General features: G+C 42.5%; 1 protein-coding gene across 9 annotated transcripts in view; it reads right to left on the reverse strand.

The window, feature by feature from the left end:
* The window catches only part of SPIRE1 (spire type actin nucleation factor 1), a 163,120-nt gene that overhangs the window by 17,732 nt on the left and 124,603 nt on the right, over window positions 1–20,785 (reverse strand). For 6 of the 9 annotated variants that reach the window (XM_086373253.1, XM_086373252.1, XM_086373257.1 and 3 more), the window contains 3 exons: window positions 16,198–16,284; window positions 14,980–15,109; window positions 3,424–3,596 (listed from right to left, as the gene is read on the reverse strand). In XM_086373253.1, coding sequence (XP_086229379.1) covers window positions 3,424–3,596; window positions 14,980–15,109; window positions 16,198–16,284 — 390 coding nt within the window. Of the gene's footprint in view, window positions 1–605; window positions 1,062–3,423; window positions 3,597–14,979; window positions 15,110–16,197; window positions 16,285–20,785 lie in introns of those variants that run through there. The other 3 variants (XR_015153982.1, XR_015153983.1, XM_086373258.1) reach the window with 2 other exon arrangements.

The following is a 20,785-nucleotide window of genomic DNA, read 5'->3' on the forward strand; positions in this document are numbered from 1 at the left end:
AGAACAAACCAGGCGACATCAGCCAAGCCTCACCCAAAGGTCATGCACAGGACATCGTACACGTCTCCAGAAAAGTCAGTGAGAACTAGCTTATCTCCTGCTTCTGGCAGGTCAAAAGGAAGTAAAAGCTATGAGTATCTCAAAAAGAAAAAGTCACACACAGGACTTCTCAGCAGTTATGAGGTGGGAGCTCCTGATTCAAACAGCAGAAACCATCCCCACTGTACATCCTTCAACCAACCTTCCCAGAACCACTGTTACAGCTGACTTTACTAAGGCATGTCCATGCTGCGCAGCCTCCCTCCTTCCCAAGGGTCTGAAACGCTTCCCCTGAGAGCAGTGAGGATCCCGCCCTGGGCTGGCAGGGTGGACATGGGATTGCTGGGGGGAGGGGTGTGGCTCAGCGCTTCTTGGGATTTTCTCCCAGAAGCCGTGGACGGCTCCCTGCTTCTGCCTGCCCACCTGAGGGAGCTGATCCACTTTCAGACTACTTGAAAACTAATCCTACCATTAAAAAATAAACTCAAAGTGGATTAAAGACCTAACTGTAAAACCGGATACCATAAAACTCCCAGAGGAAAATATAAGGAGGACACTCACTGACATAAATTGTAGCAATATTTTATTGGATCCATCTCCTAAAATAGGAAATAAAAGCAAAAATAAATAAATAGGACTTAAACAGTTCATCTTATTCAACATCAAGAAAAAACAATTAAAAAATGGGCAGAAGAACCGAACAGACATTCTTCCAAACAGGAAATGCAGATGGCCAACATGGTACATGAAAAGATGCTCAACACTGCTAACTACCAGGGAAATTCTAATCAACACCACAAGGAGCTATCACCTCACACCTGTCAGAACAGCTATCATCAAAAACAAAACAAAAAAACATAAACAATAAATGTTGGAGAGGATGTGGAGAAGTGGGAACACTTGTACACTGTTTGCGGGAATGTAAATCACTGCAGCCACTGTGGAGAATAGTACGGAGGTTTCTCAAAAAACTAAAAGCAGAACTACCATATGGCCCAGCAATTCCACTCCTGGGTATGTATCTGAAAAAAACAAAAACACTAATTCAAAAAGATACATGCACTCCATTATTCACAGCAGCATTACACTAGTCTTTGACACTCACCAATGTCAGAAGTCCCTATCACTGTCAGAAGTCCCACAGCTGTGCTCCCAGGGTGAGGCTGTCCCTGAGGCCACCAGAGTCATCTCAGATACAAGCCTGGGCACCGAACTCACTGGGCAGGAAGGAAAATCTCCTTTTGACAAGATGCCCAGTTAAGGCACAGATACAGCTCCTGAGCTTCGCTTCCCTACTGAAAGCTTTGATATAGTGCCAATCAAAGCTTATCTTGACTTTTACAATGTTACCTGGGTCGGGCTAGTAGAGATTATTAAAGACAGACCAAAAAAACCCATTGAGATTAAGAATTTTGAGAAAAGAAAAAAACAGCAGTGGAAGCAGACCTGGTGCTGGGAGGTCTATTCATAGTTTGGCGGGGATTCTGTTACTTTTCTGTTGTCTGACTTTGTAAACTGAGCCTCTACCTCTACTAAGCTGTGTTCTTACTGCAAAGTAATGATGCTGAACACAATTTCTAAGCCCCTTTCCAGTTTAAATTACTTTCATTTAGGCATTCTCATATACTGCTAGTTGGAATACTAGAAAGTTTATGAGATATGAAGATTTTGGGCTTAGATTTGGGTTTTAGATCTGTCTCTATAATTTACTTTTTAACAGTCTTAGTTCAAAAACAAAACCTTTCTGTGTGCACTCAATATGCCAGCAAATTTGAAAAACTCAGTAGTGGCCACAGGTCACTTTTCATTCCAATCCCAAAGAAGAGCAATGCCAAAGAATGTTCAAACTACCACACATCTGCACTCATTTCACGTACTGGCAAGGTAATGCTCAAAATCCTCCAAGCCAGGCTTCAACAGTACGTGAACTGAGAACTTCCAGGTGGATTTAGAAAAGGCAGAGGAACCAGAAATCAAACTGCCAACATCCACTGATCACAGAAAAAGCAAGAGAATTCCAGAATATCATCTGCTTCATTGACTATGCTAAACCCTTTGACTGTGTGGATCACAACAAACTGTGGAAAATTCTTTAAAGACATGAGAATACCAGACCACCTTACCTGCCTCATGAGAAACCTGTGTGCAGGTCAAGCAGCAATAGTTAGAACTGGACATGGAACAACAGACTGGTTCCAAATTGGGAAAGGAGTATATCAAGGCTGTATATTGTCACCCTGCTTATTAAACTTATATGCAGAGTACAGCACGCAAAATGAGAGGCTGGATGAAGCACAAGCTGGAATCAAGATTTCGGGGAGAAATATCAACAACCTCTGATATGCAAATGACACCAACTTTAATGGCAGAAATTGAAGAGAGCCTCTTGATGAAGGTGAAAGAGGCGAGTAAAAAAGGTGGCTTAAAACACAACATTCAAAAAACTAAGATCATGGCTTCCGGTCCCATCACATCATGGCAAATAGATGGGGAAACAGTGGAAACAGTGACAGACTTTATTTTCTTGGGCTCCAAAATCACTGCAGATGGTGACTGCAGCCATGAAATTAGAAGACACTTGTTCCCAGCTGCTGCTGCTAAGTCATGTCAGTCGTGTCCGACTCTGTGCAACCCCATAGACGGCAGCCCACCAGGCCCCTTCGTCCCTGGGATTCTCCAGGCAAGAACACTGGAGTGGGTTGCCATTTCCTTCTCCAATGCATGAAAGTAAAAAGAGAAAGTGAAGTTGCTCAGTTGTGTCCGACTCAGTGATCCCAAGGACTGAAGCCTACCAGGCTCCTCTTCCAGGCAAGAGTACTGGAGTCGGGTGCCAATGCCTTCTCCGATGACCAACCCAGACAGCATATTAAAAAGCAGAGAGATTACACTGCTCCAGATACTCAAAGTTCCAGATACTCAAAGCTATGGTCTTCCCAGTAGTCATGTATGGATGTGAGAGCTGGAGACGACTCTTGAGAGTCCCTTGGACTGCAAGGAGATCAAACAGTCAATCCTAAAGGAAATCAGTCCTGAATATTCATTAGAAGACCTGATGCTGAAGCTCCAATACTTTGGCCACCTGATGTGAAGAACTGATCCACTGGAAAGACCCTGATGCTGGGAAAGATTGAAGGCAGGAGAAAAGGAAGACAGAGGATGAGATGGTTGGATGGCATCACCGACTCAATTGACATGAGTTTGAGCAGGCTCCAGGAGTTGGTGATGGACAAGGAAGCCTAGTGTGCTGCAGTCCAAGGGATCACAAAGAGTTGGACATGACTGAGTGACTCAATTGTACTGGCTGAAAACTAGGAGGAGGGCAAGCAGTGGCTGCAGCAACACAAGGGCCCATGGAGGCTGACCCTGAACAGGCATGGGCCTCACCTCTGAGTCGGAGCTGTTCAGCTCAGCCAGAGTCGGGGCTTTGAGGAGTTTCTTCCGCGGCACAGGCACCTGCTGGGCGGCTCCTGACCCACCTTCTCTGGGCTGTGACGCCACACCTCCATTCACCATGGATGATTCTGCAACATTCTTGGGAGATTCAGCGGTTGTCACCTCTGGGGAAAAAAAGGCAAAAGCTGACCTTTCCCTAAGCACAGAAAGGTGGTCAGTGGACCAAAAGGAGTCTTCAAGCGCCTGCACTGAGCTGAAAGGCATTCCTACGTCATGCAGACAGCACAGAGGCCACACGCAGTAACACCTGGGCATATAACACATGTGTATTTGACATTAACTGTCACACTCAAATAAAGGAAACCTTTCCAAGAATAACTATATATTCACTATATGTGTAGATTAAAATTTAGAACTGGGGGAAATCCTACAGAAAACCAACTCCAGTTGCTTTACTTCCCAGAGGCCCAGGGAGGCTCGAGTTCCCTTGAGCCTCTGAAGAGTAAGTGATGGACTGATGGAAGTGACGGTGTACACAAGCCTCCAGCATGGGGCTGCAAGATTGAGGGCGGTTTGAGTCTAAAATAAAAACAGTCAATTATCTATACACATATAAACATGAACACACAGAATCTGGGATACATTCCTTATGATAAAGCTAATATAGATTATCCCAAGCTCAAATGTGGATGGAAAGGCAGTGAAAGAAGTGTGGGAGCAGGATACAGAGCACGAAGTGCGGAGTACAGACTGTAGATTATAAAAGACAGGGGGTGAGAGACCAGAGCAGAGAGCACACGGCACAGAGGGTGCGAGCCCACAGTGCAGAGCACGGAGTGCAGAGTACAGACTATATAGACTATAGAGGACAGCAGGGAGAGGCCAGAGCAGAGAGCACACGGCACAGAGGGTGCGAGCCCACAGTGCAGAGCACGGAGTGCAGAGTACAGACTATATAGACTATAGAGGACAGGGGGGAGAGCCCAGAGTAGAGAGCACACGGCACAGAGGGTGTGAGCCCATGGAGTGTGGAGCACAGACTAGACTACAGAGACACAGGGCTGGGAGCACAGAGCAGAGTGTGTGTCCAGGACAGGGCATGGAGTGCAGAGCACGGAGTTGGGAGTACAGACTGCAGATTATACAGAGAGCACAGGAGGGAGACCAGAGGGTGTGAGCACAGGGCAAGAGCACAGTGCGAATGTTACGTAGCGTAGCGTACGTAGCACAGCACAAGCTACTGTGTAGGGAGTGTAGGGCTTAGAGCACACAGAACAGCAGGGCGAGGACAGTTCGGATTCAGAGTCTAACTCTGCTGCTACTTGTCTGACCTTGAGCAATTACAGCAAATTCAGTCCTCATCTGTTAAATAGGGCTAACAGCAGAAGTGGGCTTGCTGTGAGGATTACATAAGTCAACAACTGCATATAAAACACTTAATAGTGTGTGTAATAAAGGTGGCACACAATAAATGTTAGCAATTATTAACACTGACTTTTATCTCCACTTGTGAGCGAGTGGACTAAGGCTCAGTGTGACTCAGCCGCTCACGGCCAACTCAGCAGAGCTGACAGAGGAGCCTTGGCAGAACCAGTTCCAAAAGCCTGTAATCTTCCAGTGCAAGTGGAGATAAATTTCTTCAGTGTTTCAATAACTAATACTTTTAATAACTAACTACTAGAGTATTTAAAAATGAGAAAAAGCAGTTCCAGTATGCCCATAGCCGTGGAGCAGTGTGTGAAACTCCCCTGATGAGTCAGAGGTGAAGAGTGTACTGAGCACTGAAAAGACATGGCTACTGCTCATTTCTGGCAGGAAGCGTTGTACCTGAAGTTAACATAAAATATAAGGTTCTGTTTACAGTAGCTCCCCCACTGTATAATATTCACAGGCTTCAAGTGGAAGACGTGGGCTTCCAGGTAACATTCAGAAAGTGTACTCTAGTACAGCCTTCCTTGACATGATTTAAAAGAATTATATAAACTATTTATTATAAATGATGTATATTTAACTTAATATTTACAATTTCTGCCTGATTTTAGAGCTCAAGAAGGCCAGAACTAGAACTGTCCTTGTGAACGAGAAGGAAGGGTTTGAGTGAGCAGAGGAAAGGAATGAGGAAGAGGAGGAGACAGACCTGTCAATCATTTATCATTTTACATAAAGTGTTCAGTAGAAAATCTGACAATGCACAAGTTAACTTTGTTATCACCTCTCCAGGTATTAAGCAGCTAGAAAAAATGTTTAATTGGGGGAGGAGTGTGCTGAAGGGGACAAAGAGGAAGAAGCAGCAGGTTTTCACACAAACTGTAAAGCTTAAAACCCTTCAACAGACCTTTCATTGGAAGAGAACTACAGGCTGCCACACTCACAGGAGTACCAGGAAAGCTCTCAAGAGAGAAGAGAGAAAATGACTGGGCTAACTGCTTAATTCCTAGTGAAGGAAAAAAACACAATGTTTAAAAATGATCTTGAAGTATATTCTGAAAATTTGTATTCCACAGCATGCACTCTCCATATACTTCTTCCAGGGCCTGTGCTTCCTGTGCTTCAGCAGAAGGCCTCTCCTGCAGCCTGGCTCTCCACGCTCCAGCCGCAGCTCTGCTGGAGGGGTGAGCGTCCCCGGGGTGGTGCTCACAGTCCAGGCTCCCAGGGCGAAATCCCCAGTGGAGCGAGGAGGGACATCACAACAGTTCTAATGGTTACATAGTTAATGTTTCAGAAAAAAATGTAATTACTACATAAGATACATGATTTTATGGATGCTTTTACTTAAGAAAATTTTTAAAGTCATTTATAGGAGATTTGCGCGGTAGTTTGAGCATTCTTTGGCATTGCCTTTCTTTGGGATTGGAATGAAAACTGACCTTTTCTAGTCCTTTGGCCACTGCTGAGTTTTCCAAATTTGCTGGCATACTGAGTACAGCACTTTCACAGCATCATCTTTCAGGATTTGAAATAGCTCAACTGGAATTCCATCACCTCCACTAGCTTTGTTCATAGTGATGCTTCGTAAGGCCCACTTGACTTCACATTCCAGGATGTCTGGCTCTAGATGAGTGATCATACCATCGTTATTATCTTGGCCGTGAAGATCTTTTTTGTACAGTTCTTCTGTGTATTCTCGCCACCTCTTCTTAATATCTTCTGCTTCTGTTAGGTCCATATCATTTCTGTCCTTTATCGAGCCCATCTTTGCATGAAATGTTCCCTTGGTATCTCTAATTTTCTTGAAGAGATCTCTAGTCTTTCCCATTTTATTGTCTTCCTCTACTTCTTTGCATTGATCCCTGAGGAAGGCTTCCTTATCTCTCCTTGCTATTCTTTGGAACTCTGAGCTCAGATGCTTATATCTTTCCTTTTCTCCTTTGCTTTTTGCTTCTCTTCTTTTCACAGCTATTTGTATCATCTCACACGCTAGTCAAGTAATGCTCAAAATTCTCCAAGCCGGCTTCAGCAATATGTGAACCGTAAATTTTCAGATGTTCAAGCTGGTTTTAGAAAAGGCAGAGGAACCAGAGATCAAATTGCCAACATCCACTGGATCATGGAAAAAGTAAGAGAGTTCCAGAAAAACATCTATTTCTGCGTTATGGACTATGCCAAAGCCTTTGACTGTGTGGGTCACAATAAACTGTGGAAAATTCTGAAAGAGATGGGAACACCAGACCACCTGACCTGCCTCTTGAGAAACCTATATGCAGGTCAGGAAGCAACAGTTAGAACTGGACATGGAACAACAGACTGGTTCCAAATAGGAAAAGGAGTTCGTCAAGGCTGTATACTGTCACCCTGCTTATTTAACTTATATACAGAGTACATCATGAGAAACGCTGGGCTGGAAGAAGCACAAGCTGGAATCAAGATTGCCGGGAGAAATATCAATAACCTCAGATATGCAGATGACACCACCCTTATGGCAGAAAGTGAAGAGGAACTTAAAAGCCTCTTGATGAAAGTGAAAGAGGAGAGTGAAAAAGTTGGCTTAAAGCTCAACATTCAGAAGACAAAGATCATGGCATCTGGTCCCATCACTTCATGGGAAATAGATGGGGAAACAGTGGAAACAGTGTCAAACTTTATTTTTTGGGGCTCCAAAATCACTGCAGATGGTGATTGCAGCCATGAAATTAAAAGATGCTTACTCCTTGGAAGGAAAGTTATGACCAACCTAGATAGCATATTGAAAAGCAGAGACATTACTTTGCCAACAAAGGTCCGTCTAGTCAAAGCTATGGTTATCCAGTGGTCATGTATGGATGTGAGAGTTGGACTGTGAAGAAAGCTGAGTGCCGAAGAAATTGATGCTTTTGAACTGTGGTGTTGGAGAAGACTTGAGAGTCCCTTGGACTGCAAGGAGATCCAACCAGTCCATTCTGAAGGAGATCAGCCCTGGGATTTCTTTGGAAGGAATGATGCTAAAGCTGAAACTCCAGTACTTTGGCCACCTCATGTGAAGAGTTGACTCACTGGAAAAGACTGATGCTGGGAGGGATTGGGGGCAGGAGGAGAAGGGGACAACAGAGGAGGAGATGGCTGGATGGCATCACTGACTTGATGGACGTGAGTCTGAGTGAACTCCGGGAGTTGGTGATGGACAGGGAGGCCTGGTGTGCTGCGATTCATGGGGTCGCAAAGAGCCAGACACGACTGAGCGACTGAACTGAACTGATAGTAGATTTGGGCTTCCTGGTGGCTGAGATCATAAAGGATCTGCCTATAATATGGGAGATTGGGGTTAGACCCCTGGGTTGGGAAGATCCCCGAGAAGGGAATGGCAACCCACTCCAGTATTCCTGCCTGGAGAATTCCATAGACAGAGGAGCCTGGCAAGCTACAGTCCATGGGGTCACACAGTCAGACACGACTGAGAGACTACCACACACACATGGTAGATTTTAAAAGTTTGAACAGTACTGGTGTCACTTAAGTCTGGTAAAGTTGTGAGGGTAATGCCTACCCTGAAGGTTTGTGGCTGCCATGAGCTACTTTCATTCTCAACACAGGGATCTGAGAAATTACCTGACAGTTCTCTCTCTGCCTGGAGACCTTGCTGAGGTTCATAACTGTATTTGAGCTTGGTGACTCCAACTACTGAAATAAACCTCATACTAAGGTCAAAGCTTTGAGATAAATGGAATTAATAGAAAAACACATTATGTCAGTCAAGCTTCAGGGTGATCTCCATATGTAAGACTAAGTACATGTGATCTTCTCTAACACTGCATATTTGTAAAAGCTCTGGCTAAACATACTTTTAAGAGGTATTTTTAAGCAGTTTGACTATACTTTCCATTCAAATGAATAAATCCTTATTACTTCAATGTATCTGATGAGAAAACCAAACCCTTGGATAAGATTTTATACTTCTTCTACATAAGACAATTTCTGATATTTATAAGTAAGCAAACTATTCAAGATGCTAGATATAGCTTTAGAAGTCACATGCCTTAGGTTCAGAATCTAAAACACATAACCACAGTATTAAATACATAATAACTTCTATTTTACGTAGTGTAATAATTATGTCTATTAGATACACCCAGCTGCTGCTGCCTTATTTAGTTGGAGGAAATATGACTGAAATACAGACTGTATATTTATTTGCATCAGAAAAATAAATTATACTTACCTTAAGGTTGATGGATTAAGATTTCCACTAAGGATTAGTATTTCTAAAACATACCTAAGTGTAGGACACATATCAATTCTGTCTTATTTTAGCGTGCATTATCTATACTACATATTTAAATATTTACTCCTTAGTTTGCTAATGTCTCAACTTAAATTAGAAACACATTCCGGCTCTTGTATTTAGGTCAGAAGAATGGATCAATCTTTTCCATTTATAATTTGGAACATTATTGATTAGTCAACAGGTCACAATAAAAACATGAAAACACAAGAAACAGAAAATGAAGCATGTGAAAACTACAAAGTACATCAAGGTACAAAATAGATTATGGCAAATGATAAGCAGTGATGGCAAATCAAATGGCAAGCAGTGATAGCAAATCAAAATTCCTGTTGCTCCTTCACATCAAGGAGGCTCAGCACCAAGAATTTTCTTCCCAGCACAGGAAAATATCATATAACTGGTATGACACAAACATACCTACATACAATTACACATGTGTGGGCATGCAGACAGTCCAGGGCAGCCACCTGTGCCTACAGTCAGGGTGTTTCGGGAGCCGGCTACTCCCAGAGTCCACTGGGGAGGACCATCTTTAATAGGTATTTAGAAGAGACAGATCTTAATATGGACTGCCAACTTTGGGAGATTAGCAGTAACACATGTTCTCAAACACTGCTGAGTTTATTTTCCAGATCAATTTTTTTTTGTTTACAAAGTTACTCTGCAAATGGTTGATAAAATAAAAATTGTCAAATGGATAAAGAAAACAGAACAAGCTCTTCAGTGGTCAGTCAGAAGTAGTAAGTGAAGACTGATGTATTTTAGTTTCTTGAGAGGGAAATATTAGTCATGCCTAAGGGAACCACAAATATACAGAAATTTAAAAAGCAGATGGGAACTAGTTTTGCAGTTGGAAGATGTTCAGCAAATATTCAGACAGAACATGATACTAGAACTCTCAGGTTCTTTAAATATGAATTTGTGTGTAAGATATGCCAACAATTTCATGGCACACACAAATTCTGGAAGGAAATACTAGTACCAATGTCTTATCTCATTTCACATTGAAAGCAGCAGCTTCCAAACTCCAAAATTCTAATGTGCAAAACATTTTAATTTGGGACTAAGTTGGCTTTGAAAATTCACTCATATACAGTTTAAAAACTCAATTTAAAAAGGGGCTGATTTTACAGATCAAATTTTGCCATGAATAGTTACTTGTTTCACCATTAATCCCTGTCTAAACGGAAGGGCTCTAAACTTGTACTGCAAACCCAGGACACATGATTGTGTTTTACAACCAAAGTCTCTTAACCAGCACACCACCAGCATGACGAGGCCCCATGTACAGAAGCCCCGGGTATACGACTGGCTCTCATCCCCCAACTGTGGAGCACTCGTCTTCGGAAGCAGCTGACACTTCCAAGTTTAGCTGCATGAATAACTGAATGCTTCAAAGAGTAACAAGTGTCAAAACTCTTTCTTGTTTCTAGGCTCTGAAGGCAGAGTTCTCTTAGACTCTCCACTGCTTTATAAGACTGGGTGTAATGGGCAGCACATTTCACAACCACAACCATCAGGGTTCTTCCACAGGCCCTTGGGAAGCAACAGATTTATTACAGTTTTATTTTTTTAAACCATTTTCAAAGAAAGTCTGTTTTATATGACTGACCACAGCTTAGAAGCCTTTCAATTTTCTTTTCTGACATGTTTGAACAAGGAGATGAATGAAATGTATTTCACAGAGACCACAAAACCCGCGTCAGGTGTGAAAGTGCTTTACCTGACAAGTCAAAACTGTAAGACATGCTAAGAGGCCGCGTTGCTGAAAAAAGAAAACAAACAATAAAAGGAAAGTAATTCAGATGTTAGGCTTTACAGGGAGGACAAAAAAGGGAGGAGGCTTCAAGACCTGCAGTGGCACACTCCATACTTTTAAGGCAGAAGGCAGCGAGAAACTATCTGCAATATGGCATCTTAGTTTTAACTATATCACTAAGACTTGAAATGGAGTAACAATAAAAGAAAAAAACAGCTTTTTAAGAACATCTTAAGAACGAAAGCATGATAAAGATAAAAACAGTTTAGAATCACAAGGACTTTTTACTTAAATATAAAAGAGTTCAAAAGAAAAAACGAGCCATGTTTTAAAACATGCTTTTAGGGAATATACAAAATCTTAAAATTTAAGAACAAACGTATTCTTAATTTATTTCAGGATGAGAAGTTGGCTCTCTGCATACAGGTCAAACATCTTGTAAAAATCTCATTCAGGCACTACCAGCATCACAAAGCGTCACTAATTCTCCACTGTAGGCCCTTAGACCTGGCACTTAAAGCAAGGCCTCAGGAGCCAGAGAGCCTGAGTTTGAACCTCATCTCTGCCCCTTACATGCAGTGTGATTCTGGGCAAGGTACTTAACCTCTCTGTGCTTCCATTACTTCAAGTGTAAAACGGGAATAATGGTACCTATTTCAAGGGACTGTTAGAAAAATTAAACAATTCCATACCAAATAAAAAGGTGCTCAGAGCAGTGCACCTAGTAACAGTTAAACAAATGGAATTTCTTAAGAATAAACTTACTTATTTCCTGTTGGAAGTCATTTGTTTTAAAAATTTTATTATATACATTAAAAAACATTGAACGGGTGAATTTTATGGTAGGTAAATTATATCTCAATAAAGCTGATAAAAGAATTTGGGTATTTGTAAGAGTGAAAATTACCCATTTTCACTGCAGTCCCAAGCTCTTACCAGCTCCATCCCTCCTACCCCACCCCACCACCATCAGGGAGGACAGGTGCCTGTGCAGTCAGAAGCGGGCAGACCCGAAGGTCCTCACGTTTCTGAGGCAGATGTAGAACTGTAGAGTTCTAATTGCCATATGTAACAGAATGAAGTCTCTTCATATGTTTTTGGCAAATGTTAAAGGAACCATTTACAACCTCAAATCTCAATATAGTATGAGATGTCAGAAAAGTGTTAGGAAAAAGAAAATGATCAGTTGTGAACAAAGACTGATGCACAAGAACAGTAAATTCAGACTTAATAGGAAAACAATATGGAACTAGCCTGTAAAATAATAGGGACACATATAAGACAACTTGGACACACGTTGGTCATCACATCCTCATAGACCACGCGGTGGGTCACATTCACCCACGCAGGAAGACACTCCTGCTGCCACTATCCCGTGTGAGGATGCAGTTCCTGTGTGCACCACATGACGCGCAAGCCCCGTCACAGCGCACTGCTGCTGCTGAAATCATGGGGCGCGTCTATTCTTTAAACATTTGCCCAATTTCTAGATAGTGGGTTTCTACTTGCAATTACAAGGAGAGGAAAGGTTATAAAACTATTTAGGGGAACTTCTTCAGGATGGGCTCAGATGGTAAAGAATCTACCTGCCACGCAGGAGTCTCAGATTCGATCCCTGGGTCAGGAAAATCCCCTGGAGAAGGAAAAGGCAACTCACTCCAGGATTCCTGCCTGGAGAATCCCATGGACAGAGGAGCCTGGTGGGCTACAGTCCATGGGGTTGCAAAGAGTTGCACATGACTGAGTGATTAACACTTTCACTTCTTTTCTTCAAGATAATCCTGTCAATTTTATCCAAACTTCTCTAAGTGAAATTGTGTAGTAAGAACCAATGTAGATCAGCAGAATGAGAAGAGCCCAATTTCTTATTTTCTAGTTAAGGTTCAAGATCAATTTTAAAAGTAAGACTCTCACAGAACAATCACTTTCGACAACAACTCAATTCTGGTTGTTGTGAAACACTAATTCATAAGGATAAAACAAAAGACATACTAAATACAAAATTGGTATTTAATTATTCTAAAGCAGGTTTCCTGTTAGCTAGCATCTAATTTGTTTAAGAGAAACAGAAGAACATGTATACAATGAGGGCATGTGACACCACATGCAGTGTCCCTTTGCTGCCCACAAGGACTGCTGGTCTCCCGCACACTCGGCCCCTGGCCGCACCGCACACCTGACTGGCTGCTGTCAGGGCTCACAGGCACCCCTGCCGAGGATGTTCTCTGGTCAGTGCCTGTGGGCAGGACTCCTACCTGTTCGCCCCTCACCCCAGGTTCAGAGCACTTGTGTGGAAAGCACCATCCCATCACTTGGCCCTTTATGTCCTGCTCCTCTGTCTCACTGGTGCTTCCACTGGAATTTACTCTTGTAAAGCGTGAAGCTTACTTTTCTCATGGTAATATGTGGATTTTATCTTATAGTTCTGTTAAATATTTCCTATTACCCTATTATTCCATCTTAAGACACAGTAATTCTTTTACAATCTTGTCTTAAGCTGACATTCCATAATACCATCTCCTTACATTTCCACAGTGGTTCTTGCTCCTTGAGACTGTGCACTCTTTAGAAATCTGGGGAAAACTATGGACCGCCCACACACACATGCCCTCTGGGAAATATGTACAAATGTGTTACACTGCAAGGAGGCACAGACCTTCCTCAGGCTCATTCAGGGACTCCCAGGATAAGAACTTTCCACTTACTGTGCAGTTTTGGCTCAATACTATATAAATGCTTGTATGGATTTGTTTTAATCATTTTAAAAGGAAACACTCACTGGCATAAAATCAACAGGGATATACACACCTGGCCTCTCCTCACTCTCCAGCTCTGGCCAGGGAAGCTATTCTACTGCTTTAGCACCTCGGGAAGCACTTTCCATTGCTGTTACCTATAGTGCAGACAGGGACACAGCAGCTAGCAATTCGGAAGTGGGCCCTGTGGCCATGGCCCAGCGGCAGACAGAGAGCATCACCACACAGTGACCGAGAGTCACAGGAGGTGGGGGAGCCACCAGAGCTGATGCAATTGAGCAGACAGAGGAGGGGAGACCTGGCTCAGAGGAGAGGAGGACCCTGAAGATCAGAAGCAGTCAGATCAAGGGCTTGGCTGCTGGACCCAGTCACGGGGGACACTGCACTCTTGGCCCTGGGCTTTGAGATGGGAGCAGTGGCAGACAGTTTTTGGGAAAAGCAGGTAAGGTCACCTGTGGTGGGGCTTGTCCTGCAAGTTGGGGGAGGAGGTCCTGCCCAGTGATGGCTGGCTGCACATGTGGGTCTGAACTTTCAGAGAAGCCTGTATGCAGGGTGGGAGCCAAGGAAATCAGAAACACACCAAGGGGAGTGTGTGGCTGCTCAAGGAGGAGGAGCCATAGTAGCAACCTGAGGCCCCAGTGGGCGTGGGGGAGGGAAGAGATGGGAAGAGAAACCAGGAGGCAGGATCTTGGCACCAGCTCCTTTCCCAGGCAGGTGCCGCCAGACGCTATCTCCCTGAATATCTTGGGAATCTTTCATTTTACAAACTGGAAGAGAGCTGTTTACATGTCATAATATGGTCTTGCTCTAAATGAAAATCAGTGTGTGCTTATAAAAAACATAAAATAACTATAAAGGAAGTTTAGTAATAAGTGCTATCAGTAGAGTAGTCCCTCATCACATAACACATAAGTTTAAACCATAATTAAGACAATGGAAACTTGATGTATCTATTATTTCTATTTCTAAAATGTAGTAACTTATCCATGTGTGTACTACCATTTATAAAGTATCCTATTTGATTCATTCTTACATGGAAGTCACATGAACATGTGGAGGAGTCTGTATCCTCCTCCTGCCAACCAAGGAATGGGAGATCAAAGAGGCGAAGGGCTGTCCTAAAACCACATCCGGGATCTGCAGAGCTCCGCCCACGCTGCAGTTAGGTGCCCTTACACTTGGCATCTCAGGGAGGAACTTCTTACTCCATGTTATTTTGAGAATGAATGTCACTTGTAAGAGTGTGTGTGTTGGGGGGAGAAGGAGAGACAGGGAGGGAGAGGAGTGAGGCGAGTGTGTTTCCAGGGTGGGCGACTCTCCTGCCTGGGACTCACCGAGCCTGCTGCGTCTGGTCTCCTCGGGGGACACAGGCCGCAGCTTCCTCTCAGCCTTGATCTCTTCCAGGATTCTTTCGTGGAGGCTCCGGGGCCGTGGTGGAGTAGGTTTCAGTTTTCTGGCTGAGGCCTTGGGAAAAAAGTTAATAGCTAGAGCTGGAGTAGTTATCCTTAAATAATTCTTACTGAGGTCTACTCATACAACACAGTATTATGAAATTATATTTTACTGACTGCCACACTGCTTGATAAAAGAGTTTTCAAGCCATAAGAAGATGACTGGATGGCACAGTGGTTCAGGCACATGAACTCAGGCCACACTAACGAGTCAGTTGTGCTCCAACTATTGTCATGGTGTGCTGCAGTCCATGGGGTCGCAAAGACTCGGACACGACTAAGCAACTGAACTGCTGTCATGCTCCCTACACTCTACCATGACAGGCAAGCTGCTGCAATGCAAGCAGTATGTCATCCACATTATTGTTTTTGAACGTAACGTTTTTGAGTTAAGTCGTAACAATCTTCTTAGATCATTCATTTCAGTGTGCAGCTGAGGAAATAAAGGCTTGGCAAGGCTGATGAACTTGCTCAAAAAGATGAATTTGCTAAAAAACGTGAGATCACCACACCGTGCGTGGGTGTGCAGAGCCGGGCTGTGACTCCATGCTCTCTGCTCTACACAACCTGCCCTCCTAAAACCATTTCCTACGTGGCCTCTTTCCCTTATAGAAAGATCTATAAGAGGAATGATTAACTATGTTTTAAATGTATACAGACTAAGAAGGAAATATCCTTTCTTTCTAGTTACTGAAGTTACTGAACATACAAGGGGTTTGAGAGGCCCTGGTGAGTGCTGGCTGTGGAGCCAGGGGAGGTAAGCGGAGAGCAGAGGAAACACAAACCAACACTCAGACCTGATCAGAACACCCTGATCCAGGGTCTCCAGAAAGAACCCCACGAACAGAGGACCATGGCTACTGCGAAAGAGGAGGCAGCAGTGTGGGTTTCCTGTAACCAAGGTGAGGTGTCTGTACCCTTAAGTACAGGGCAGCAGTGCACACGGAAGCTATGTGGCATTGTGTTCACAGTCAGGCTTCACAATCAGAGAGAAAAGCTCAGCGTCAACAGTCCTCCAGGAGCTGTGTTCTGTGGCACGGGCTGTGGGGGGAACATGTTGCCACATGTATGCCAGCCATGGGGAGGTGTCAGATCACATACTGGATTTAAAGGAGGCCTTGATCGGATGAAGTCCAGGATGATTTCATGAGCACTTTTTTTTAACCGAGGGGGAATATCACCATTCACCTGAAAGGAGACAGAAAGCAGAAGATCCATGTGACGACAGGACTGCCTGTACAAGCGCCTGGGCACACACATCCACACACGTCCACATACATCATGTGATGACAGGACTGTCTGTACAAGCTTCTGGGCACACACATCCACACACATCACTTCAAAGCCACTACAGTGGAATCTGGCTCCACCAAGGACAAATTTCAAATCAATAAAATGGAGAGTAAACAGCTGAGCAATTCAGAGCAAAAACAACTGTAGGACTGAAGAAATGCCAAGCACACTGCAGTTCTACTATTCTGGGAAATTATATGTAAGATACATGCTTTCAACAAAAACTTTCTAAAATTATGAATATGAATGGAATAAATAATACTATGCTTAATTATTATATAATTTAGAAAGTCTTTCACCTCTTGTTTTCATCCTTGTACAAAGTTTTGGAATACAAATTAAGGGGAAGGGCTGGGGACAGTTCATGTTCTGTAGGCAGAATTCAGGTTCAGGTCAAGGAAGGTGTCTGCTACATCAATAGAACTGGTAAGAAGCAGAGTTTGGCAGAGTCCTGGTCTGTCTGACTCCTGCTTTATCTCTTTTTAAAGCAACATGTCACAAAGATTTTTTAAGAAATTTAAGAAAACTCCAGAAATCCACAAAATCCCACCTTAGTAAACTCACAATCTGACCCACCCAGGAGGCACAGTTGTGACCGTCAGTCATACTTATTTCCCAGTCTCACATGAAAACACAGACAGTCCTGATACACATTTTCTGTTGTGCTTCTCATAAATGATGAAAAACAAATGTTAACAAATTATACATTTTAAAAACTGGTAAACACTTTAAACTTCTCAAAGATCAGAAAATGAGCATGCTGCTTTGATTAATGAATTGCCTGGAAAGCCTCTGTACCTTCCCCTCTACTTTGGTGACCCACTCTTTTATCTTATCATATTCTAATAATTGTATAATACATCAATTTTATTGGAGGGAAAAAAGATAATCAGTTTAATCCTCTATCACCTATGGCTGATTTTCATTTTTTTTGGACAGGTTAGAAAGGTTTCTTTAAGCTTCACAATTCGTTATTGGAAATGTCATGTAAAATTTTATAATTATCATAAAATTTGGTCAAATTTTTTAAAAGTATTTTCTTATCTGAACTGTAAGATTTCTGGGCAGGAACAATTTTCTTATGTGTCTCCCAGTCTTAAACACATTTTAATTGATCATGGTCATTAGTCAACTGTTAATTTTTTATTGTAGCTGTATACTCTTGTATTATTTTCTGTTAATGTCACTATTCTTGTGTCAGCTGAGAAATACCCTGATGCTGGGAAAGACTGAAGGGAGGAGGAGAAGGGGATGACAGAGGATGAGATGGTTGGTTGGCATCACTGACTCAATGGACATGAGTTTGAGTAAATTCTGGGAGTTGGTGATGGACAGGCAGGCCTGGCATGCTAAAGTCCATGGGGTTGCAAAGAGTCAGACATGACTGAGTGACTGAACTGAAGTGAGAAATATAGCTGACTAAAGAAAAAAACAAGGACCTGAACTGCTGCTCCAGACCCAGTAACCCCCTTGCAAATGTGACTACTCAGGTGTATGACAAGCCTCCTGACATCCAGGGCCCTCTTCCCTGTGCCCACCCCACCAGCCCCAGTGAGGACTGGATGCCCCATGTAAGAGTCAGAAGTGAAAGCCACCTGAACCAAGCTAACTTGGGATTGCTAGTCCCTGGTGTAAGGAGGCCTGTACACCAGCAGTGGAACTGAAGGCCTGCCAAAGCACCACTCTTTACCCATGGACCTCAGGTTACATGATTTTTTTCTTTAAACCTTGTATGAACAACTTAATCAGAAGTTTTTTTTGTACTCCTGAACAGAATAATACGTATCTTTCCAGCTATTTTTCACTTGATTTTATTTTAATGTCCTTTCTATCACAACAGCAGGGTTGAGGAAGAAAATGCTTGAAATAGGGCCAAAGTTGTAAGTTCCAGTCCCCAAACAACACAGTAATGTCAGTGTCTTCACTAGTCAGAAGCTGGATCCTTGATCCCAGTTATCCAGTGTTGTGTCAGTGCTCATGAGAGAAACGGCAGGCCAGTGCAGACGTGAGTCAGTCTTATTCCATATAGGGAGGAGGGAAAGTGCGCAAATTCCACTCTGCTACTGGGTCAGTGAGATTATTTTTTAATACATTCTGAAACAAGTTATCTGAGCTGTAAGGATAAATAATTTCTAGAATGAACACACACTGTAGACCTATAAGCAAATAAGACAGTTATATAACTTGATCTTACTTTTGAGTCACAATGCCTTAAAAAAAACAAGTAACTTCTAAATAAAAGATGTTAAGTTTCTATACATCTTTATTTATTTTTGGTCCATTGTGTTGGTGATGCCATCCAACCATCTTATCCTCTGTCGTCCCCTTCTCCTGCCTTCAATCTTTCCCAGCATCAGGGTCTTTTCAAATGAGTTAGTTCTACGCATCAGATGGCCAAAGTATTGGAGTTTCAAAAAATGGGCCAAAGAACTAAATAGACATTTCTCCAAAGAAGACATACAGATGGCTAACAAACACATGAAAAGATGCTCAACATCACTCATTATCAAAGAAATGCAAATCAAAACCCCTATGAGGTACCATTTCACGCCAGTCAGAATGGCTGCAATCCATAAGTCTACAAGCAATAAATGCTGGAGAGGGTGTGGAGAGAAGGGAACTCTCTTGCACTGTTGGTGGGAATGCAAACTAGTACAGCCACTATGGAGAACAGTGTGGAGATTCCTTAAAAAAATGGAAATAGAACTGCCTTATGATCCAGCAATCCCACTGCTGGGCATACACACTGAGGAAACCAGAAGGGAAAGAGACACGTGTACCCCAATGTTCATCGCAGCACTGTTTATAATAGCCAGGACATGGAAGCAACCCAGATGCCCATCAGCAGATGAATGGATAAGAAAGCTGTGGTACATATACACAGTGGAGTATTACTCAGCCATTAAAAAGAATACATTTGAATCAGTTCTAATGAGATGGATGAAACTGGAACCTATTATACAGAGTGAAGTAAGCCAGAAAGAAAAACACCAATACAGTATACTAATGCATATATATGGAATTTAGAAAGATGGAAACAATAACCCTGTGTACGAGACAGCAAAAGAGACACCGATGTATAGATCAGTCTTACAGACTCTGTGGGAGAGGGAGAGGGTGGGGAGATTTGGGAAAATAGCATTGAAACATGTATAATATCATGTATGAAACGAGTCGCCAGTCCAGGTTCGATGCACGGTACTGGATGCTTGGGGCTGGTGCACTGGGACGACCCAGAGGGAGGGTAGGGGAGGGAGGAGGGAGGAGGGTTCAGGATGGGGAACGCGGGTATACCTGTGGCGGATTCATTTCGATATTTGGCAAAACTAATACAATATTGTAAAGTTTAAAAATAAAATAAAATTAAAAAAAAAAAAAAAGAGTCCCTTGGACTGCAAGGCAATCAAACCAGTCAATCGTACATCTTTATTTTTAAAGGTGACTTATTTGAAGTTATTTGTTACAATTATTTTACTAAAACACTTTGAAAGAAGTCAATTGAAATGTTTTGCACTTCTATAACTTAATATTCTGAACATGATCCAATATGGCTAAGTCATTCAATTCCCACCATCAGCTTCACAAATATACAGAAAAAGGTGAATTACTATGGTGTAGTTATGCATTTTAAACCTGAAGATTAAATTAAGGCCATCTTAACATACTGCCTCAGATACAGACTGTATGTGAAAATCCTTTGTGTGTATGTGTGTTTACTCTTTACAACAATATTTGTTTTTAAAGAAATTAGAAAGTGGCATAACATTGATAACAGTAAAGTTTAAAAAAATACATCTGGTTTCTGACTGATTAAATATGAGTAGTTGACTTTCCACTCTCATTTAGGAGGTACAAATATATATAATAAGGAATTAATTAGAATCTTAGCCTGTTAGACTAAACATGAAAATTTACCCCACACAAAACCAATCACCATTAGAACTGCCATCTGCCCAGTTCCCTGCAGAGGGGCTCAGTATAAACTTAAGTCAAGTGAACTGCATAGAATTAGCCATAGAGAGAATGCCAGAAAAAGGAAAAAAACAATGGGTACCATAAAACAGTAACATTTTTCCTTACTTACTACTCACAAACTGTACAAACATTCACATAAGAGGAGTCCCACAGGGACTAAGAAGATAAGAAAAGATAAAGAAAATGTCAAGAACCAATGGCTGAAAACTTGCAAAATTTGAAAATAATATAAATCTACTCATTCAAGAAAAATGAAGTGCAAGTGTAAGCTGCTCAGTCATGTCTGATTCTTTGCAACCCCATGGACTGTACAGGCTCTGCTGTCCATGGGGTCTGGCAGGCAAGAATACTGGAGTGGGTTGCCATTCCCTTCTCCAGGGGATCTTCCTGAACCAGGGATCAAACCCCAGTCTTCTGCATT

The sequence above is a fragment of the Bos grunniens genome, chromosome 24 (genome assembly GCF_055505025.1).
Source record: "Bos grunniens cultivar Pamir isolate PY7600 chromosome 24, Bosgru_T2T1.0, whole genome shotgun sequence".
NCBI lineage: Eukaryota > Metazoa > Chordata > Mammalia > Artiodactyla > Bovidae > Bos > Bos grunniens.